The following is a 23,875-nucleotide window of genomic DNA, read 5'->3' as shown; positions in this document are numbered from 1 at the left end:
TGCTGGAAATGAAGTTGGGTCCTTTGGAAGAATAGCCTATGCCCTTAACCACTAAGACATTTCTCCAGCCCTTCACCATATTTATTAACTATCTTGTGTTTTTTGAGGCAAAACTGCTCAATGTAGCCCTGGTTGTCCTGGAACTCATTATGTAGACTAGGCTAGCCTCGAACTCACAGAGATACACCTGCCTCAGCACTCCAAGTACTGGGATTAATGATGTGAACCATCACACCTGCCTCCAGGTTATATTTTGAGACAGTCTCTTCACTGAACCTGGACCTTGCTGTTCCTGTCAGTGTCAGTGAACTCCCGTGAGCCTCCTATGCTTCCCTAATTTGATCACAAGTATGACCTCTTCCCTCCAAAAAAAAGTAAGGATGACAAGAGTTTGGTCAATACTTGGGGTTTGGAATATATCTTTGTGGGTACTGCACTCATAAAACCAGGTGTGTGGCACATGCCTATAAACCCAGCACTGGAGATGTGAAAACAGTATCAAGGCTTGATGCAGATGGCTCATTAGGTAAGGGTGATGACCTGAGTTATCTCCCAAGAACTCATGGTAGGAAGGAAGAACTAACTTCTGCAAGTTGACCTTTTACCTCCATGTTTGCCCTCCCCCAAGTAAATGGTTGTACTTCTAAAAATGGGAGGATAAACTCAAGGTCATCCTCAGCTAGATATTCTGGGCTACATGAGACCCTATCCAAAAAAACCAAGAACTGGCACAGTGGTACACACCTTTATTCAGGCACTCCAAAGGCAAAGGCAGAGGTAGGTGTATTTCTAGTCCAGCCTGGTCTATATAAGGAGGTCCAAGCCTCTCGAGGCTTCATAGTAAAACCTCAAATCTCAAAATAAGTAAATTAGTATTAGTAAATTTCAAAAGTCACAAATATTCTAAATCATTGAGTTTGACAAGTAGGAATTCACTCCACTGTGGAAGGTAATTTGGATCTTTATCCAAATACAGAATGTACTTTATGTTTGTGGCTACACACCTACTATGGAGTGTATTAGACAACACTCCACAACTCAGCTTTTTCTCTAGCCCCATCCACTTTGGAGCCAGACCTTTAGGTCAGAATCTCCTGTCTTTGTCCTGTCGGTGGATCTCTTGTGAGTTTGAGGCCAGCCTGGTCTACAGTGTTGTAATAACACTATGCACAGCATCCTAGGTACATAAGTCTGTATTCTTGGTTTGCGGGGTTTTTTTTTTTTTTTTTTTTTAAGATTTATTATGTATACAGTGTTCTGCCTGCATGTGCACCTGCACAACAGAAGACTGCACCAGATCTCACTATAGGTGATTGTGAGATCATGTGATTGCTAGGAATTGAACTCAGGACATCTGGAAGAGCAGCCAGTAAGTACTTTTAACCTCTGAGCCACTTCTCCAGCCAGTTTTGTCTATTTTTAACGAGTACAGGTGTTTTGTCTGTCCTCTCTGAGGTCAGAAGATGGTAATAGATCTCCTAGAACTGGAGTTACAAATGGTTGTGAGCCCTTGACCTGGTGTTGGGGACAGAGCTCTGCAAGAGCAAAGTGTTCTTACCTGCTGAGCGGTCAACACTCCAGGCCTCTACCTCTCCCACTGAGACAGGGTCTCTGTAATGGTTTGGATGAGAATGGTCCCATAAGTTCAAATAATTTAATGCTTAGTCCCCAGGGAATGGAAATGCTTGAGAATTAGAAGGCATGTTAGAGGTGTGGCATTGTTGAAGGAGTGTGCCACTGTGAACTGCCATATCGGTGCTGAAAAACTGGACAAAGATCCTTTGGAAAAGCAGCCAGTGCTTACTTAAGCAGCCATCACTCCTGAAACCCAGTTTTTTCCTAGGACTGTGAAACAAGGACCTGCAGGCTATAATCCAGCAGTAGGATACTTACTGAGCGCAAGGGAGACCACAGACTTCACCCCAATTCCAGCACTCAGGATGGAAGCAGGATTGCTAAAGTCAAGACCAGGTTAAGGTACTTAGTAGGAACTAGTAAAAGCAGAAACATGGGCCTCCACAGTTCGGAGCCTTGGCTGCACCTCCAGAGGACCCATGTTCAATTCCCAGTACTCCCAAGAGATACACAGGGTACACAGACCTACACATACAAAATCGAAAACAAAGCAAACCCCTCCCTCAAAGGAATGCAATATCCCCTTCAGATGATGACTTTCATGCTAGTACAATAGCATAGGAACATACTCTCAAGTCAGTGGTTCTCAACTTGTGGGTTGTGACCCCTTGTGATCTCCTATGTTATGACTCATAATGTAAATATCTGATGTGTGACCCATGTGAAAGGGTTGTCCAACCCCTAAGAGGGGTTGCAACCTACAGGCTGAGAAGAGCTTAGAATCTAAGGTGTACAGGATGAGTCCTTCCCAGCTGGAGATGGCTCAGAGGCTGAATACTTACAGAGGACCAGGGCTCAGTTCCTAGTTCACAGTTGTTACAGATGGTTATCTGTTGGGGAGACACCATCTTCTGGACTCTAGGCACTGCATACACATGATGCACAAATGCAGGTCACTCAAAATTTTTGTATCTTATGGATTATACAGTTGCCTAAATCTTACCTCCTTGCTTAGAAATAACCAGTTTAGCAAGATCCAGAAGTGTAGCTCAGTGGCAGAGGACTTTTCTGTTGTGTGAGAGTACCTAATTCAATGTCCAGCACTAAAATTAAATGTAAAATGCATTATACTCACCTGCAACCCCATTTCTGAGACAGAGTCTATGCAGCCTAGATTGTTCCAGAACTGGCCATGTAGACCAGGCTGACCTCAAACTCAGATCTACCCAACAAGTACTGGTATAAAAGGAGTGCACAACCATGCTTGACATAACATGGAATATTATTCATCTTGGGGTTGTTTGTAATGTTTATTATAAGCTGTCCGACTAGTCCTCGGGGTTTTAGCTACATTAAGTACATCTTGCTTTTTAAAAAAGGCACCAATTATGTTTCATTTAGCACAATAAAGTCAGATAGTTTACTGAGACTAGATAATTTCTGGTAAGGACAAAGTGCATCAACACTTTTTCCCAAATCTCTCTGTGGCTATTGTTCCCTTGGCTTTACCAGATACCACCACTCTTGAATTCCAGGCTCACATTAATCTAGACTTTAAGCCAAGCCTTGTTTAAACCTTATGTGGCCAAGGATGAAAGATCCCCCTGCCTGAACCTCTTCAGTGCTGGGACCACAGACGTGAACAGCCAAGGCTGCACTGTTATTTTTCTGCTGTAAATTTACTAATTTTTTTTTTTTTTGAAAGCAGGTCTTCTGTGGACCAAGCTGTCTTCTGGGTGTTGAGACTGAAGGCTGTGTCCAAATGCCCACGTGAAGTATTAACATTTTAGTGCTCTGCGTTGGCAGAAGCAGGCTGCTGAGTCCCAGGCCAGCAGATTCCACAGTAGCACCACTGAACCTGCACAGGTTTCCCAACTTCCTGAGCTACTTTCTTCTCACTTGTAGACCAGGCTGGCCTCAAACTCAGTGATCCTGACTCAGCAGTAAAGAACACTTACTACTTAATGAGCACTAGAGTTCAAATTAAGTTCACATTCATCTGTAACTAAAATTCCCATGACCTCAGAAGACCTGGGTTCAAATTCCAGGACCCAAATGGAGCCACTTGTCAACTGTAGTTGAAAGGCTTTTTGCACCTGAGGACAGCTGTACACCTGAAGCACATTATGTGTGACAGGGCTTCTTTGTATAACCCTGGCTATCTTGGAACTTGCCCTGTAGACCATGCTGGCTTCAAACTCAGAGATCTACCTGCCTCTGCCTCTCAAATGCTGGGATCAAAGGTGTGTGCCACCAAGCTGCTTTACAATGGAGCACATACATAACCATAGGCAAACACACTTAAAGCTTTGTTTTTATACTAAATTTTCTAAGAGCGGGCAATGTCATACCTTTATTACCAGGCAGACCCTAAAAAGGTGTTTTATTATATAAATAAGCATGGATTTTGAGAAGGCGGGCCTCCTAAATATGAATTAAGACAGGGTTACTCACTGAACTGGCTGGAAATTCAGAGAGTAACATGCTTTGCAAACAACCCTGCCAACCTGAGTTCCGGCTCCAGGATAAGCACGGTGGGGAAACGCCCATCTGCTAGGTTGTCCCATATCCTCCATCAGTGTGCTGGCACACCAGCACAAAGGTTCACTTTTGTAACCTTAGCACTTTTTCTGATTTAACTTCCGAGCTCTCTACACACAGCAATCGAGGAATCTTTAGCACTTCACTTAACACTGCCTGAAACAGAACCTGAACAGCAACAGAATGCTGAAACAAAGCATTCCAGCTAGACAGATCTCAGAAGCGATGAAAGAGGTAACATGCAGGAGCTAAAGATGTACAGGAGGACAACACATTTAGTTTTATTTCCATCAAGTCACACACTTGTCCAGCTGCTGCATAGTGAACCCACAGCTTCCCATTACAGACCCACTTTGCAGGGTTTCCTGTGACAGTATAGCAAGCCTCTTTGTTCAAACAGCAGCAGTCCCAATTTTTTCCCTCAAAAATACACTCCATTCCAGTAAAGGGTAAATACATGAAATTACAGCAAACAGACACTTAAAAGGACTGCCAAGAAATCTTCCAACAGTTTATTAGAAAGAATGTAGACATTTAAAAAAATCCCCACTGTCATGAACATAAATTGAGGTTTTCCAGCCAGAGCATAAGCTGAAACCAAAACAGGAAATAAAAAAAAAACAACAACAACAAAAAAAAAAAAAAAACAAAAAAAAAAAAAAAAAAAAAAAAAAAAAAAAAAAAAAAAAAAAAAAACAAAAAAAAAAAACAAACCCAATAGTGTATTAACATTTTCCACTCATTTGCCATACTGACAGTGCAAATACAAATCTGGTCTAAAATGTACATACTCTCAAGCAACAATGTACAGCTTTCTTTGTCCTCCATGCTAAGAGATGTAAAAGCTTAAGGGCCAAACAATACCAAATGTATAGGCTTCAAAAACCATCTAAGTTAGGGCATTCACTAGTTTTAGCTAAAATATACCTGAACACTGACAAGTGGTCACATACAATGATGTAAAGGGTATTCTGAAAAATAAACTTTAGTGGAATAATTCTGAAAGGTACACTGGAAGCATGGCAGTTTAAGATCTCAGCCAATTTGTTTCAGCCTCCTTCAAAGTCCATGGTCTAGGATCTAAACCTGTATGTTTCCCTAAGCTGAGGGCTTCCTAGGATAGAAGTAACTGTGTTATGAAGAAAGAAGACTTAGGTGAATGTGTTTATTCATCAGAGCTGCTATAACGGTTTGCCTAGTGTCTCAACTGCTTTATGGAATCCTGGGAAATGTTCATGCATAAGGGTATTGCCTTAGCTGACTTAAATTGCCCCATACAAAGGTACATTATCAACCCTTAGTGAAGCCTTAAAAAAAAAAAAAAAAAAAAAAAAAAAGTTTTTCCAGGTTGAAAAATGGGTTAAAGGAGGCAAGTACAGCATCTGCCTTTAGAGATATCAACTCAGGGATTTTCTCAATTATGAAATCTTGCAGAAGTTATTTTTCTTTCTCAAAATCCAGGCGATGACAACACTCCTTACTCCAGATCTGGCATTTCTGAAAAGATTTTAGAACCAATCAGCGAGGTCTACAAGAGAACTACAGCAGATCTAACACTAACCACAGCTCCCTAGCTGTCGCCTGGGAACAACTGAAAACTGAGCATGCAACCACAGCTTCAAGAGTAAAACCAGGTCTAAAAATTACAAGGCTTTTTAGGCTCTTTACTTAGTTTACTAGTCCAATGCCTTTTCCTTTTCTAATTTTTTTGTTTGTTTGTTTGTTTTATAAGACAAGGTTTCTCTGTGTAGCCTTGGCTGTCCTCAAACAGAGAACCACCTGCCTCTGCTTCCCTGAATGTTGGGATTACAGGTACATGCAATGGCACACTGCTTCTGACAGCCTCTTTTGTCCATCCCAGGCACCAGGTATATGTACAGTGCAGACATAAATGCAGGTAAAAAATGAACATAAAATAATTATAAAAAGTATAATCTTTCCCTCTACTTTTCCTAGTGGCTGCTGAAATTTTTTACCTAACCTATACTCTACTATTCTTTTAAACTAAATTGTCCTTGAGCACAAACAAACCACAGGTAGTTGGTGTCTGCTCCAAAACCCTGTTCTAAGTATTGACAACCACTGCATCAAAAACATTAAAACAAACAATCCAAGACACTCACTTTCATCATCACTGTCTTGGGAATCCTGAAAAAGAAAATTTAAAAAGTTACCAAGCTGATCATACATACAAGTCTCCACTCACATTTTTTTACCTTAAAAATTCTAAGCTTCCCCACCACCACTATACTGGCAAAATAGTAACACGGAACCTAGGAATTTAATGATCAACTCCAGAACGTATTTCCCTACAGTGAATGACCACGGAGCAGAAGACCCATCTTTCTGTAAAGTGCTGTGTCCGCTGTGATGGAGGTGAGCCCACCCTCAAGTTCTTCCCCAACTTTGTCATCTTCTCTTGGCATAATACATAATTAAGAAGACAATGAATTCTAAGCACTGAAGCTGAGAATTCTCCCAAATACATAAACAACTTTGTGTTAACATATTAACAGATTGTTGAGGAAGTAATGACGAAAGAAGTAGTGGAGCACATTCACACTCCTTTATTACTAAAGTCTCTGACCTTGTTTTAAATCCTATTTACATCCTTGGTAAGTGATAATCTTTTAACTCTTACCTTTATGCAATGATTTGTTCAAAACACAAATCCTTAATGATCCACAAATATAATTTCCCTAGTAGGTAAAAATCCCTAAAAACTAGACATCCGAAAAAAAAAAAGTGTTTCCCTTTAAGATATTAAGAAACAAGATGGACTGACAGTAAGGATCAGTGCACACTCGCAGGGGAGCTACTGAGGATATAAGACCATCTGTAAACTCGCGGTCTTACTATCAGTTAACAGAAAAGAGGGCTCATATACTTACCTCATCTGCGCCATCTACTTCTGGTAAATCCACATCCTCATCACCACCCATGTGATCCATCATCTATTTGAAGCATAAAGTCAGTTTTACAATCTACTTTGCAAAGCTGCACATTCCACAATAGGCTTACAATACAGTGTAAGTTCTGACCAATGAATGAACAGAAAAGAAACTTAAAAACTTTGCTTTCTGTAAAGGGCAGAGTATAAGCAATCTGAAAACAAGAGAATGAATGTACAAGCAGGTGGCAGAATTCAGAAGTACAAGATCAGCTGGGCATGGTAGTGCAAGCCTACAATCCCAGCACTTGGGGAGGCAGAGGCAGGTGGATCTCTGAGTTTGAGGCCAGCCTGGTCTACAAAGTGAGACCAGGACAGCGAAAGCTACACAGAGGAACCCTGTCTTGAACCCCCCCCCAAAAAAAACAAAACCCAAAAAAATATAAAATTTCTCTAAACAAGAAAAGTGCCCCAAAATGTGCCAAGCACAGGCCAAGTGTTGACTAGACAACAGCAATATGATATCTGACAGCTGGTTAGGAGGTAAAATAAGCAAAAAAACCCCTACAGAAGTCAAAGCTATTCACTCTCTGAGATTAAGAGCCATTTGAGATGCTAAGTAAGCAGTTAAGCACACGTTGGAAACACAGCCCCTAATTTTTCACTGAGGCCATACTGTGTAGACTGGCCTCAACCTTACTTTGTAGCTGAGGATGACCCTGAACCTCTGATCCTCCCCTTATTAAATCTGTGCTCACTCCAAGCTTCAAAAATTCTGGAGACTGAGAATGCAAGCAGGGCTTCATGCAAGCTGAGTAGGCATTCACTTTTCTCCTTAATATACAACTAACAAATTATTTCCCTGTGTTGGTCACATTAACATATTTGTGACATTTACAAAACATCATAAAAAGCCTTCTCTGTCCACCATCTCACCTTCTGTTTTGTTTAAGAGACAAGGTCTCAGTCTATCTCCAGCTGTCTTGGAACTATATAGACCAGGCCGGTCTTTGAACCCTGAGATTCTCTTGCCTCTGCCTCCCCAGTACTGGAATTAAAAGGCGTCGGCCACACCTGGCTCCTCTTCTTGATTCCACCATCAAAAAAAAAAAAAAAAAAAAAAAAATCTTTCCACACATTTCAATATTAACGACTCACCATGAAGCTCCTGTTTCTTAAATTCTTTTTATTTTGGGGGGACTGAAGAGATGGGTCAGCAGTTAAGAGCACTTGTTGCGCTTACAGAGGATCTACATTATTTCCAAGTAACCAAATGATGGTTCACAACTCGTCAATCTTCTGAATTCCTCTCAGGCAGATAAACATGCAAGCAAGTTTTCAGACACATGAACAATTGTAACCCAATTGTCTGGGGTCTGGGAACCAATCCCAGGTTGTTTGCAAGAGCAACAAGAACTCTTTTTATGTTGCTGGGTTGTTTTTTTTTTTTTCCTGGACAGGGTTTTTTCAGGACAGGGTTTTTCTGTATAGCCTTGGCTGTCCTGGATTCATTTTGCAGACCCAGTGATCCACCTGTTTACAGAGCAAGTTCCAGGACACCCAGGAGAACTACACAGAGAAATTCTGTCTCGAAAAAGCAAGAAGAACTCTTAACCTCAAGACCATCTCTCTAGACCATGATGGTGGTGTTTAAAAGGCATGTGTACCATACAGTTCCAAAGCGAGGTAACAGCTGCTAAACTTAAGATTCTAGAATGGTTTCAAGACTGGGCCGAACAACTAGTTATACAGGACTGAGAAGAGCATATATTTTTAAAGGAATTTTCATATTTTTGCTACTGCAGTTTATATATATGGGTGTTTTCCCTGTATGTTTGTGCATCACATGCAAGCCTGGTTCCCAAAGAGACCAGAGGAGGATCATCAGATCCACCGGAAGAGCAGACACCTCTTCAGCACATTATCATTCATTTTAAAACTTATTTTCACACATTAATATTAAAAGTGTATTTTTGTTGTTGTTTTTATATTTTAAGACGGGTTTCTCCGTGTAGTCCTGGCTTTCCCAGACTCACTTTGTAGACCAATAGATTGGCCTCAATCTCCCAGAAATCTGTCTGCTTCTGTCTCCCCAACTACTAGGATTACAGGTGTGTAGCACTTGCCATCAGTAATATTTAGAAGTTACATTTATTTACACATCAGAGTGCACATGGAGGAAGAGCCATTTCACAGGCCTCCTTAACTACAGTAACTTACAAGTCATTTTAAAAGCTGACTTTCAGCTGGGCAGTGTATATCTTTAACCCTAGCACTCAGGAGGCAGAGGCAGGTGGATCTCTGTGAGTCCAGGACAGCCAGGGCTACACAAAGAAACTCTGTCTCAAAAACCAAAGGTAACTCTGGTTGAGAATAGTTGTTCCTCTTGCAGAAGACCAGGTTTTGATTTCTAGCAACCACGTAGTAGCTCATAGCCTTTGTAACTCCATTTAAAGGGACTCAATACCATTTTCAGACCTCCACGGGCACCAGATTCTCATGTAGTGCAGACACAAACAAAACCAAACCACCCATACATATTAAAATGAAAAAAAAAAAAAATTAAAAGGATTGTATAGAACTATATTATGGGAACAGGGTAGAGAATGCCACTAAAAGAACTTACCTCAGGATTGTATAGAACTATATTATGGGAACAGGGTAGAGAATGCCACTAAAAGAACTTACCTCAGAGAAACGGTCAAAATTAGACATGTCTTCATCTGAATCATCTTCCCAGTCTTTCCAATTATTGAAGTCCACACTAAGCCAATTAAGCTATAGATCAACAAAAATATTGCCTTCCTGTTACTTATAACCACTAACGGGACATAAAATTTGCACAAAAGAGAAAAATCCACAAGAAATCAAAGTCGTAATAAGTCCACAATCATTTTAATGCTTAACTTATCTTTATATGAAATACTCACTGGTAAGGACTGTCTTCTACCCAGAATTAAACTTACAAAGGCTAACCTTAATCCTCTGCAGAGATAGACTATAAGACACGTTATCAGGCTGCATTCAACCTACAGCTTTGTCCATAGTAGGTACTCTGCCAACTAAGCTATATCCCTAGTGCCACTGTTTCCATTCTAGAGTACCTTACTATGAAACCCTGCCTGGCCTCAATTCCAAAGAAATCATCTGCCTGCTTCTTACATATTGAATTTGGCAACAATCACCTTTACCCACTAATCCATTCTGCCAGCCTATCGCCAGATTCAGCAACCCTGAATCTTAAGTGTCACCAAATTTTGTACCCCTATGACAGCCAAGTAACTTATAAAAGCTTTTCCTGTCTTCCTTTTTCCTGTTTAAGATAGACAGACTTAGCTTCTGCAGCCCATGATGGTCCTGAACTCTTGATTCTCCTGCCTCTGCATGATTCTTCATGCCTGGGTAGCCTTCTGTGTCAGGGAGTAAACTCAGGACCTTGAAGACACAAAGTACCAAGGCCACCCCTAAAAAAGGACAAGCTCTGACTACAGAGACCAGTGTGCAGGCTAATTTTATGTCATCCGTCACAACTTGAAAGAGTTCTCTGAGAGAAGTAAACCCAAATGGGAGAATATCAGTTAAGACCAGCTGTAGGACATTCTCTTAATTACTGATCAAAGAAGGGCTCAGCCCACTGTGGTGGTTCCATCCTTGGGCTGGTGGTCCTGGGTTCTTTAAGAAAGCAGACTGAACAAGCCATGAGGAGCAAGCCAGTAGCAGCACTCCTCCACAGCCTCTGCATCAGCTCCTGCCTCCAGGTCCTCACCCTGTTTAAGTTCCCATCCTGACTTCCTTCTGTGAGGAACTATGGATGAAGCTTAAGTCAAATAAATCCTTTCCTCCCCAAGTTGTTTCCCCACAGCACTAGCAACCCTGACTAAGACACTCAGGCAAGATAGTCTCAATGTCACAATCTTTCTCTCTTAGCCTCAGTGTGCCATCACACCTGATGTGAAAGCCTGCCTCTTGAATGTAAAGTTTCCGTTATCAACTAGAGACTGATTTTATGACACCTGGTGAGAACCAAGAGAACTCCATCTTTTATACTACTATAAAATATACTGTAAAAATGTATTTTTTAATTTTTAAAAGGTTAAATGTTCAAACACAGAAAATGAAAACTTACCTTTGCCCTTTCCTTTGTTAACCTAGGCCACGATTGGCCAGATTCTCCTTTTCGCAAACAACATAAAATTGATCTGTCCGTTCTTTTATGCTTGGAATCCTGAAACAAAAGCACCAACACACCATTTTCCTTCTCCATTATCATGATAAAAATAGGCTATCCCTTTCTATGTCTCCCTTTTCATACATTTCTTTTTTAGCTTTATCTACTTATTTACTTTTGGTTTTGAGACATGGGTTCTCTATGTAGCCCTGGCTGTTCTGGACTTGCTTTATACACTAGGCTGGCTTCAAACTCACAGAGATCTGCCTGCCTCCGTGAGTGTTGGGATCACAGGTGGGTGCCTTTGGCTGCTTGTTTTTTTTTTTTTTTTTTTTTTTAAGATGTTTTTCTATGTAGGTAAAGCTGTCTTGCCTCAACTTTCTGAAAGTTCAGCCTATAGGCACAAGCCACCTAACTGGTTCTTTTTCAATTCTACTTTCTCTAAACTAGCCCTTGGCTACTAACAATCTCTTACTATTTGGAAGACAGGCTTCAAAGGTACTCTCATCTGTCTGGTAACAGAAAAAATACAAATATAAAGGAGGTTGCAAAACACTGCAGCCTCTAAACTCTTATGCTAAGCAGATTAAATGGGCACTATTGTGGTAGTTTGAATGAAAATGGCCCCATAGGATCATTTGGGCTGGCACTATTGGGAGGCCAGGCATTGTTGGAAGTGTGATGCCACACGGGGGTGAGTTTTGATGCCTCAGAAGTTCAAGACAGGCCTAGGGTGTCTCAGACACTTCCTGCTGATCCAGGTGTAGAACTCCCAAGCTACCTCTCCAGCACCATATCTGTCTGCACGCTCCCATGCTTCTTTCCATGACTATAATGGACTGACCCTCTGAACTGTAATCCAGCCTGAGTTACATGTGTTGCTTTGTAAGAGTTCATGGTTGTGTATCCCTTCAGAGCAATGGAACCCTAAGACAACTATCAGCATGTCAATGTCTCACAATTTAAATCAGAATTAAAGCATCAATACTACTTACATTTGGATCAATACAGTGGAAAAGATCAATTTCATTTAAATGCTTAAAATTATCACTTCCTCCGAGACAACTAAAAAAGAGAGAATTAAAATGAGCCTCTTTAAACAAAAGATCAGTAATAGCTTCAGCAAAAGAAAAGCAACCTAAAGGTTCTCAATTATCTGAAGTAAACTTTGGGTAACACTCTATGAAAAGGTGTAGTAGTAGGTAGTTTGAGGTCACTCGGACACAAGCCAGAGTTATCTGAGGGAAAGAAGCCTCAAATGAGAAAATGCTTCTGTAAGATCAGGCTGTAGGACATTTTCTTATTTGTGACTGATGGAGAAGGGCCGAAAGGCCCAGCCCATTGTGTGTAGATTCACCCCTGGGTCTGGGGTTCTGTAAGTAAGCAGCATCTTGTCCTCTCCAACAGCTTAACAGTGGATAGGTAAACCCAATAAATCCAAAGGTCATGGTATCTTATCACATAAGTCACTTTAAGATAAAAGGCAATTACCTGAAAGTAAGTTTGGATTTTTCAAAGTTTACATTAACATCTTTACTGTCTTCAACACAAAATTCAATGAACACATAGTCCCTTCGATCGTACCACTTTGCAGAAGCAGGCTGCCTACAAAGAAAATGATACATTCAAGCAATTTTGAGTTTAACCTCACATTTAACACAGTAATTCATTTATCTTCTTCATTACAGTGTAAGTTTTACTTTACATGTATCTTACATTCCAAAAGCTTCGACAAAGCAACTTAAGGACTTAAACCTTCCTAATGGTGATTTTATTTTGAGAGTTGGAAGAATGAGGCAGGGTTTTCAGGTAGCCAATGTTGGCCTTGAATGCCCGATTTTCCTTTGCCTACCCACTCAATGGCATTTATCTTTCTAGTATTTTTACAGGAGAGAAGGCAAAACAACAACAACAAAAAGAAGCCAGGTGGTGGTAGCTCACACCTTTAATCCCAGCACCAGGGAGGCAGAGGGACCCGAGTTCAAAGGCAGCCTGATCTACGGTGAGTTCCAAGTGTAACAGGGACTTCAAAGGCGAAAATCTAACATTTAACTCCAATCACTAGGTGATGAGCCTTTAGACCGTTACTATTGAAACTAAGATGCATACATTCAACTATATACTATTTTACAGTCTCAGTGGCATAATGTCTGCCCACATGTACAGGGTCTGGGTTTGATGCAGCAAAGCCTGAAACAAAAATATCTTAATGTATGTCATTTTGTCATCCCAAAACTCAGGAGACTGAAGGAAAGGACTGGAAATTTTAGGCCAGCTTGGTCCACACCAAGCTGTTGTCTCACAGAATGCTTGATGGTAGAGATGGCTACTCTTGTAGAGGATCTGGGGAGCACTTGTACTCAAGCTCTACTACTTGAAATGGTTCCAACTCTGAGACCCACCTTGTCGAGAATGTCTGCAAGTTGTTTTTAGTCCACATATGTCCAGTATATATGCACACACAGTAATCAGTATTGTTTCAAAAGAACAAAAAACCAAACAACAACAAAAAACTTAACCCCTGCACTTGGGAGGCAGAGGCAGGTGGTGGATCACTGTGGTCTACAGACTAAGCTCCAGAACAGCCAGGGCTGTTACAAAATGACATATGGTAGCATCCCAATCTGAAATAACAACAGCTAGCTAGAATAAGCTATCTCCTTAGTACCTACTGGCAGATGTCTTGAGCTTTCCTTATTAACTACACGGCACACCCTTGGCTTTTTGGTTTGCTTTATGACAGGGTCTCACTGTTTGAGTCTTGGCCTGCAATGAGAGAATTTCCCCACCCTCTTGAATACTGGAATTTCAGGTGTACATCATCATTCAATTTTGATTTCATATCAAATTTCAAATGCCTCTTTTCCTTATAAAACTTGTAATGAATTGATGTTGACTTTACAGTTTTTAAAAAAACATTTATCTTTTATGTACACATACAGGTACCAACCAATGTGCCTTTAAAGTCAGAACTATTTGCAGTAGTTGTTTCAGTCTTGTGGGTTCTAAAAACTAAACTCAGGTTCTTTTAGTTGGCAAAAAGTGCTATGTTACCTTGTCACTGCCAGCCCTCTTTTCTGACCTCACCCACAGAATCTCATGTGGCCTGCCAAGGCTGGCCTTGATCTCAGGGATCTACCTGCCTCTGCCTGGGATTAAAGATGTTGCCACACTATCTGATCTGTAAGTTTTAAAGTAAATCTTAGCCAGGTGGTGTATTTAGCCTAAGGTGGATAGATCTAAAAAAAAAAAAAAAAAAAAAAAAAATTAAAACTCTCAATCAGACCAAAGTCTTCAACAAAAACACCAATGAGTCAGACAGAAATCTGTGAGTTCCAGACCAGCCAGGGCTGTTACAGTGAGAAACCCCTTTCTGAGACAGGGTCTTTCTACATAGCCCTGGCTAAGCAGGAAATCACTACAGAGATCAGACTTGGCTTCCAACTTGTGATCCTCCTAACTCTACCTCCTAAATACTCATCAATGTCAGAAGAACTGTCTGTGAACCACCATACACAGATGCTGGAAACCAAACTCTAGGCCCTAAGAACAGTAACTACTCTTAACCAACAAGGCATCTCTCCAGCCCTGGCTTAAACCCACCCCCCACCCCCCGCCTTTTGTTTTTTTCTTTTAGACTAAGTAGCTCTGGCCATCCTGGAACTCACTCAGATAGACATCTGCCTATCTTTGCTGGGATTTAAATCATGCAGTAACACTTCTGGCCTAGAATTAAATTAGGGGTGGAAGTTGACAAAACATTTTATTCAGAGGATTGGAAAGGGTAATCCTGTCCTTAGCTGGGCAGATCTTGGAGGCTTCCTGGTTGCTAAGAATACACCAGTAATTTTTAGCAATAAAGAAAATTTTAATTAAAACGGGGAGTAGGGTTCCCTAGTAAGGGGAACAGGGGCTGTCCCTGACATAAACTCAAGTGGCTGGCTCTTTGATCACCTTCCCCTGAGGAAGGAGCAGCCTTACCAGGCCACAGAGGAAGATGATATAGCCAATTCTGATGAGACCTGATAGGAGATGGAAGGAAGGACCTCCCCCTCCCCAACAGTGTACTGGGGGAGGAAGATGGGAAGAGATGAGGTAGAGAAGGCTGGATTGGGAGGGAAATGCAGCTGGGATACAAAACAAATAAATCATAATTAATAAAAAAATAATTTAGTAATAAAGAAACTAGCTGAGAGTGGTAGTTCATACCTATAATCTCATCTAAATTTAGGGTTTGGAATAGAACCCAATCTGAACTATTGTCCCCCCAGAATGGCATGGGTAAGACCCTGGGTTTGAACCAAAGCACTACAAGTAAGCACTGCATTTTAAGTGGATGAATTATTTTTTTTTCTTTTTTAAACAACACTCTTTTTTCCCTTTGGAGCAATCCAGCCTTAGAAACTGTGATCTTTGCCAGGCACGGTGGCACACACCTTTAACCCCAGCACATGGGAGGTAGACAGGCAGACCTGAGTTAAAGGACAGCCAGGTCTACACAGAGAAACCCTGTCTGAAACCCTCCCCCCCAAAATTCAGAACTCACATAAAGTGAGAACTATGGACTCCAAAACATTGTCCTCCACATGCATGCCCACACTTACACCCATCACATCACATACCCTCAAAGGCTTAAATTGGAATTTTATAGAAATAAATAAAACCCACTGAGGACATAGATAAAATAGTCCTTATCAAAATAATCTTGGCTGTAAACCTGACTGGATTCTAAGTCAACTAAAAGGCATTCTTACAGTGAATTTTCTTGATCAAACTATGTGAAGACATGCCTAAAAAAAATTCTAACTATTTAAAAAACTTTAAATACTAAATTTCTGATTTGAATATTGTGTGTGCACATACATAAAGGGCAAAGGACCACTTGTAGGAGTTGGTTCTCTTCCTCCTACCATGTGGATTCTAGGTCCTCAGGCTTGGTTACTAGATCTGAAACCAGGTGCGGTGGTGCTCACTTGTCTGCAATCCCAGCACTCTGGAAGGCAGAGGCAGGCAGATCTATGTGAGATCCACCAACCACCAGATTTGTTTTCAGTTCTCAGCACCTACACCTACATAGGTACCTCATGTAGCCTGTAACTCCAGCTCCAAAAGCCTAGACACTCATCCAGAGTCCTCAGAAACCCACCACGCACATCTGGCAAACACCCACATGTGATGCTCACACATAAACAGCATCTTTAAAAAGTACTACCATCTAGCTAGATAATATTAAAATCCTAACAATGTACCACAAAAAATAGCAAGCTTAATAGCAATCACTAAGAAACTATAAATATACAATACAAAGATGTGCTACTTAATCTTTGTGACAGTGGGAAGAACTGTAAAATCTCACTAGTCATCAATTAATAGCTTCATATGGAAACTACACAAAAACAAGAAAAAAAGAAATCACCAGAAAAGTCAGTGTCTTTCAAGTCTTAGGTGAGCTGAAAGGTTGAGTCTGTTGACGGTAACCAACAGCCCTAAACTAAAGGACTCAGTCTGTCAGAGGCACTTTGTATGTGCTTGTGGTGCTTCCTGAGCTTTCTAAAATAAACAGGCTCAAAACTAATTTTCTTAATTTTGGGGTCAAGGTTTATGTTATGAGTGTTTTGCTTACAGAAGTCAAAGGTGTGTAATCCTCAAGCTGGAATTATGCATGTGAGCCTTCACATGGAAGTGTTTTTAGGTTTTTTTGAGACAGGGTCTCTCTAGATAGCACTGGCTGTCCTGGCACTATGCAGGCCAACCTGGCCTCCAACTCAAAAGAACTGCCTGGCTCTTGCTTCCCCGGCACTAGGATTAAAGGCATGCACTACCACACCCAGCTTTTAAGTGATGGACCATCTCCCAGCCTTGCTATTTTTCAACCACCAATTTACTTTTTATCTGGTTAACAGGGGACAGACATATTGAATTTAAAGCATCTCATGTAATCATGCTATACAAAGCACATTAGAGCTTGAACACCATTAAATGTTTACTGGAAGTTTGTACTGGTAACTACACTAGAGATTTATCAGGAGAGAGGAAAATCCTTGAGCCAGGTGAGGTGCCTTGGGGAGTCTAGGGTAGGAATATTACTGCAAGTTCCAGGACAGTCTGGTCTGTGCTCTCTGTGCAATTTAAAGACCATGACACCAATGAAGAAGGTATACTGGTTATGTAGGAAAAACTGCTCAGGCCTCAGCTTCACACACAAAATTCCACAAAAATTGATAGTATGTTTGTATGTAGTACATGTGCAAAGAGCCAGTAAGTCCCAGCAACCCTAGCGTCCTGCCCATGCAGCAGCGTACTCGGCTTTTATGTGGGTGATGGAAATGTGAACCCAGATCCTCATCTGATTCAACAAGTGCTCTTCCTGGCTGAACCATATTCCCAGAGAAAAACTCTCCCTTTCAGAGATTTTTTGTTTTGTTTTGTTTTAGGAAAGCCTTATTATAAGAGCCTTGTAACTCAGTTCTAGACGGCCTCAAACTATAACAAACCTGCCTTTACACTTCCCAGAGCTGGTATTACACATGGAGGCAGAAGGATCAGAAATTCACTAAAGAGTGAAAACTGTTCTATCTGTATCAATTTGTAATAAAAACAAGACAAAGGAGATACCAAAGTTCTATGGAAAGCCAGGCACATTCAAACATGCCTATAATGCCAACATTTTGGTTTCAGGCTTGCCCCATCTCCAAAAAAAGTTTTAGCTAACCCCAGCACTCAGGAGGCAGATTTCTGTGTTTAGGGCCAGCCAGGACTACATAGTGGGAGACTCTCATCCCCCCTCCTAAGAGCTTGCCTCAAAAAATCTGGGAAGGATTTGTTTCTCAAATTATGTGCCAAGATAACAGGGCACTCCAGAGAAAACTCACAAGACTAGATATTTTACATCTGAGAGGAACTCAAGACCAGCCATCTACACACACACATACACACACACACACACACACACATTATTACACCATGTATTCCATTAAGTTTTAGCTTCTCAAAGCTGGATTTATTTTTAAAAGGGGGTTAGCCAGGAGGTGGTAGTACTCACCTTTAATCCCAGCACTCAGGAGGCAAAGCTCTAGAGTTCAGGGCTAGTATGGTTTGCACAGTGGGACCCTGTCTCAATCCTCTCTCCCTGCCTCCCCCAAAAACTATACAATAACAGGGCTAGGACCATAGCACAATGGTAGAGCAGTTTCCCAGCATGTGTAAAAGAAGCCCTAGGTTCTACCCTTGATAGCAGAAGACAACAGTTCTACATTTGAGAGTGTAAACAAAGCTAGGCATGGTAGCATATGCTTCTAATCTCTCCGTTTGGATGGTAGAAGGACTGACTACAGGTTCCATGTCAGCCTGCCATACATAGGGAGATCTACTCAAAAACCCCAACCCAACCATCTGTTCTATAGTTTTTCTGGTTTGGGGGAGGGAAAAAGTAACTATTTAAGAGTCCCCCCCCCCCAAAAAAAATTTTTTTTTTGGCTTCTAATTTTTTAAAACAGAAAATTAAGCAGTAATCATAAATTGGCAATAGGAGTAAACTACAACCCAGAAATGTGTCACTTTGTTTCTATGCCTTCTAGTTAAAGTCTAACTCAGCAAGAAAAAAAAAGAAAAATCAGTTGCCAGGTTACAGTGGTTAGAAAAATCAACATTGAACAACAACCATCAGTTAACTCCTTTCAAATTTACAAGACAACCAAATACCACATGCTCATTATAAGGCTGGAAAGCTTAAGATTAAAATCTTCAGATTAAAACTCCCAGATTAAAATCTTGGGAGTTCTGCAAAGGAAAATAAACAAAGAGGCCAGGCATTGTGGCACTTAACTTTAATCCCAGTACTTGGAAGGCAGAGGCAGGCAGAGCTCCTTGAGTTCAAGGCCAGCCTGGTCTACTTTGCAGGGCAACATGGTGAGATTAAAGCCAGGGCTATATACTAAAACCCTGTCTTAAAGAATTAAAAAAAAAAAAGAGCCTATTTACAACTAGTATCAAACTGAACATCATCAGTTTTCACGTTAGAATTCTGTATCAATAAATAGTTAATAAATGCCTTAATGTTAACAAAACTGTATATACTGAACATTTTTATCTGTCTTGTTTTTCAAGACAGGGTTTCTCTGCATAGCCCTGGCTGTCCCAGAACTCAGAGATCCCCTACCTTTGCCTCCTGAGTCCTGGGATAAAGGCCATGCACCACTTTAGTCAGCTGACATTTTTATCTTTTAAGGAGTTGTTCATATTTATTTTGCACATGTTTTGCCTACATGTATGGAAGAACAATGCTTATATGCCCAGTGCCCACAGAGGCCAAAAGAGGGTGCTGGGCCCCCTGAAATCAGTTACCTATTGTTGTCTGCAACCACATGGGGTCCAAGAATTAATTGAACCCAGATCCTCTGAACAGCTTGACTCTTAAAGGATGAGCCACTCTTTACCCTGTATTTTAAAACAAGACCAGATTTTCAAATATTCATAATGCTGCAAACTTAAAAAAAAAAAAAAGGTGTACCAGATGTGGTGGTGGTGCATACCCTTAATCTCAGCACTTGGAGGGAGAAGCCGGTGGTTTTAGCTAGCCTGGTCTACACAGAAAAACCTTGTCTTGAAAACAAAAGATAAAAGTAAGAGGTGTGCGCACAACTGAGCCTATGTGGACATGACTGGCCTTGATCTTAAAGGTGTGCACTTGGGAGGTGGAGAGAGGTAGATTCGAAATTCAAGGGTAGCCTCTCCTATATCAGGACTATAGAGCACCTTGGCAGCATCGATCGGCCCTGCCTCAAAAAAAACAATCTTTAAGTAAAGTCCAGGACAGCCAAGACTACATAAAGCCACAACAATTTCTCTCAAAGAACTAAAAAGCAAAAACAAACCTTAAGAAAAAGTTACTAGGGCCAGGAGTGGTGATGCACACCTTTAATGCTAGCTCTCAGGGAAGCAGAGGCAGTTGATCTCCAGCCTGGTCTACATAGTTCCAGGACAGCTAGGGGCTACACAGCAAGGACTTACCTCTAAAAACTGAAAGTTGATGGAGTTTGGAAAGTGGCTGGTTGATTAAGAGCACTGGCTGCTCTTCCACTGGACCCAGGGTTCTATGCCCAGCATCCTCATGGTGACTCACAACCATCTCTAACTCCCTCTAGTTCCAGGTGACCCAACACCCTCTTTTGGCCTCTGGAAGTGCTGCATGGAGGTGATACTGACATAACATGCAGGCAAAATATTCACACCCACAATGGGTGGTTCACAACTACCTCTAACTCCAGATTCAAATGTAACACCTCTGCTCTCTACAGGCACCTGCATTAGAATGTACAGACCCACACGCACACACAATTAAAAATAACACAACTTAATTTACTTTTACTCTATGTGTACTAGAATTGACTGCATACAAGTATACATATGCACCACATGCTTGCCATGTCAGAAGAGGGCACACCATGAGTGATGTGAACTGAACCCAGATTCTCTGCGATAACAGCAAGCACTCTCAATCTGAGCCCCTTCTCCAAGCCCAATAAAAATAAATCTTAAAAAGCTGTAAACAAAAACATTAAGGTATTGTAATTAGAAAAGATGGTTAGAATATATTACCCAAAGAACAGTTTCCAAACAAGTCATTTTAGATGATACTTGCTTTAAAAAAAAAAAAACTCTTATGTGCAAGAATGTTTGCCTGCATGTATGCACACCACATACCCTAAAACTGGAGTTATGGAAGGCTGTGAGACACTGTGTGTGGATACTGGTTAATACAAACCGGGTCCAAGAGTAGCCAGTACTGTATCCAGCTCTCTAGCTCCTAAATTGGTACTTCTGGATGAAAAGATGTCTTGTTTGGATATATTCATCTATTAAATTATGTTTTTACTTGTTTTCTCCTTACATATGTTCAATCAACTTGTTACATTAAATATAAAGAGGAAATAACTTGAGTTCTATCCCCACAAATCTTCCCACAGGTTGTCCTCACCTCCAATAGCACACACAAAAACAAGTAAATATAATAAAAAATGTAAGTTAACCTGTTATATATCTAGGATTTTGTGTATGCTCCAAATTTCTTTACACATTTTCTAGAACTACATGCCTTCTTCTAGGACCTTCTTCTCAGCAGCTAATTAGCTCTAGGTTATCTTTTATCCATTTAAGATTTCTAACCATAAACTATTCAAGCAAGCCCTTAAACTTGTACAATTGTTAAATTTTATAGCTTCTTTTCTATCACTACTCATAACTAACTTTTAGGGCTGAGCATAGTCCCCACCTATACCACTCCCAAACCCTGTAATTCAATTTCAATTCCCTCACTTTTGAAAAGTTTTCTTGATAAGGCCTAGAAAAGTAAGGCTAAAAATTCTTAATAGGTTAAAAGGTCTTTTTACCAAAAAGCTAACAAAAAAGAATCTGTAACCACCTCCAACAAAGTAAGGTCTTCAGGCCAGTAAAATTGTCATCCATACCTATTTAATCCTTCCATGGAAGGAGCATAACGAAATGCCACCCAAAGTTTACTGAGGAACACAGAAAAAGTCCACAAGTATCTTGTGACTAGACACGTGCAGAACTACTTGCTGCATAGTAACTACTCGCTGCCAAGGAAGTGGCTGTGTTAACGTTCACCCTTTTCAAGAGACCGGAGTTAGGAAGGTCTGGAAGGGCTCAAGGGACCGAGACATGAGAACGGGAAGTTTCGTTGTGGTGACGGCAAGGGCCCCTCTAGTTGCCTAGCAGTGGCCGCCGCCGAGGGCGGAGGGCCGCGTGGTGCCCCATCGGCCGCCGCCGCAGCTTTCCGGGCACCGCCACCGAGCGACGAACCTCGGCCGCCCGAGCAGACAGTGACTTTACGGCTAGGGGCGCCCTCATGGCGAAAAAGCTCCCACACGACTTTAGGGCCTAAGGCTAAGTTGCCAGAGTTCCGAGTCGGCCAGGCCGTCCAGGGAGGGAAAGGGGGGTTCTGGCACGACGGAGCTGGCGGACGGAAGGGCCGGGGAAGCGGACCTCCGGGGAGAAAAATGTCCTCCAACGGTAACCGCAACAAGGGTACAGGACCTCCCGCCCCGCGGAGGGCCGCCGCCAGCTGGAGAAAGGCGAGGGCCGCCGGTGGGGGAGGGCGGCGAGCGGAGGGCCGTTTCCCGGCAGCCGGAGTCGCGGCGCGGCCTCGCTGCGGGACGACCTTCCCGCGGCGGGGTGTCGCACTCACATGGTGACCGGGGCAGGGGCCAGGCGAACGGGTGGGCGGGCCTCGGCGGCTGGCGAGCGGACTCCTCTCCCGCGGCGACTCCGGCGTCTCCTGCCCGGTCGCGGCCTCTCCTCGCTCCCGTAAGGCGACGACGGCGGCGGCGGCGGCGGGCTCGACCTCGATGCCCAGAATGCACCGCGCGGAGAGCGGCTGCCTCAGCCCGGGAGAAGAGGAAAGTGCAGGGAGAGGGGCGCGAGGACAGAGCAGGAGCGTGCGTGCGTGCAAGGGCTGGCGAGGCCGGGCGGCGGCTGGTGACGCAGCAAAATGCCCGGGCCTGCCGCCGCGCGTGCGCACTCGGGGCCTCCGGCTCGGCGCGGCTTTCTAGAGATCTCTACGGAAGGGGCGGTCCTGCCGGCCCCTTCGCGAGGCTTCGGAGCCCGCCCTCCTCCGCCCGCCCAAGCCCGGCCGTCCTCCCGTGCGCGGCCTCCCGGACTCGCCTCTCGCGTTAGTCAGCCGTTGGCCGCCAACCGCCTGAGCACGCGCAGCGGGCTAGTTCCCCGAGAAACGTCGGCGCCGCCCATGGAGGCGGCGGGAGGCCGAGTGTAGTGCTGTGGAAACCATGCCGGGACGAGGCGGGCTCCAGAAAGACGTGTGGGTGGACACTTTTGTGGCAGATAGAGTGTCACAATTTAGCCCGGACTGGCCTCGAACTCGCGGCTACTGGACGGGTTCGATCCTGTGCCATGAGGCCACCCCGGCTGGCAGCACTGGTTACGTTTGTGGGGAAAACGGTTTTATTCTTAAAGCCTGGACCGCTTTGGTGTTTTTCGGGGCATTGGAATCCCGTCCCGGGTGGTGGAAATGCGTGGCCTTTAGCTGAGGGGCTGCTTTTGCGAATTTGCCTTCTAGGATTGGGCCTTTCCTCCTGCTTTGAGACATTAGCACCACAAGTGAGACAAGGAGGAACAGTCCAGACATTCACTGTCTCCTTGCATGAGTTTATTTGAGGAGTCTGGAGACCTGTTTTAAAATTATTGGGCTGCTTTTGTAAATAATGCACTTGGGTTTAGTGAGGTTAGTAACCAAGAACAGTATTTGCCTGTCAGAGACAAGTGTTGGGGAAGAGTGGTGTCTTGCAGGGGAGCAGTATGGTAGTATTACCTGTACTGTGCAGTGGGGGCTGTATTCAGATCTGCAGAATGTGGGCCTTGGGCTCAAAAACGGCTAAAGTAAAAACTTCTTTAGTGTGTTTTGTCTTGTAGTTCAGGCTGGCTTCAAATTTAAGTTAATCCTGCTTTAATCTCTTATATGCTGGTATTAAGGCCTTTTCCTGGTGTCACTTAGCCCCGATTCTAACTGGTGATGTAGACCTTGTAATCTGGATCCTCCTGCTTGTTTCCCAAGTGCCAGGCTAAATGAAACACTATGATCCTAAGAACTTTATCACCTGTCAGGGAAAAGAAAATTAGTCTGGCCTAATGGTACAGGCTTGTAATGTCAGCTGAAGAATCTGAGA

At 42.6% G+C, this 23,875-nt stretch overlaps 1 protein-coding gene across 1 annotated transcript; it reads right to left on the bottom strand.

The window, feature by feature from the left end:
• Nucleotides 1–4,613: 4,613 nt before the first annotated feature.
• Nucleotides 4,614–22,720, bottom strand: Ptges3 (prostaglandin E synthase 3). Its single transcript, XM_055625627.1, has 8 exons — nucleotides 22,381–22,720; nucleotides 12,666–12,779; nucleotides 12,170–12,239; nucleotides 11,133–11,231; nucleotides 9,695–9,784; nucleotides 7,008–7,070; nucleotides 6,240–6,264; nucleotides 4,614–5,613 (listed from the first exon to the last, which is right to left on the bottom strand). Coding segments are annotated over exons 1-8 (483 nt in total). The 5' UTR covers nucleotides 22,383–22,720; the 3' UTR covers nucleotides 4,614–5,593.
• Nucleotides 22,721–23,875: the final 1,155 nt, after the last annotated feature.

The sequence above is a fragment of the Psammomys obesus genome, unplaced genomic scaffold (assembly GCF_907164565.1).
Source record: "Psammomys obesus unplaced genomic scaffold, mPsaObe1.curated_primary_1811, whole genome shotgun sequence".
In the NCBI taxonomy this organism is placed as follows: domain Eukaryota; kingdom Metazoa; phylum Chordata; class Mammalia; order Rodentia; family Muridae; genus Psammomys; species Psammomys obesus.
This window is presented reverse-complemented; position numbering and strand designations above follow the sequence as displayed.

Excerpts from the sequence above, each read along its gene's own strand:
- Ptges3 (XM_055625627.1), bottom strand. Across the intron at positions 11,232-12,169 it reads TCCACTGTATTGATCCAAAT|GATTCCAAGCATAAAAGAAC; the intron begins GTAAGTAGTATT and ends CTTTTGTTTCAG. Across the intron at positions 9,785-11,132 it reads TAACAAAGGAAAGGGCAAAG|CTTAATTGGCTTAGTGTGGA; the intron begins GTAAGTTTTCAT and ends GTTGATCTATAG.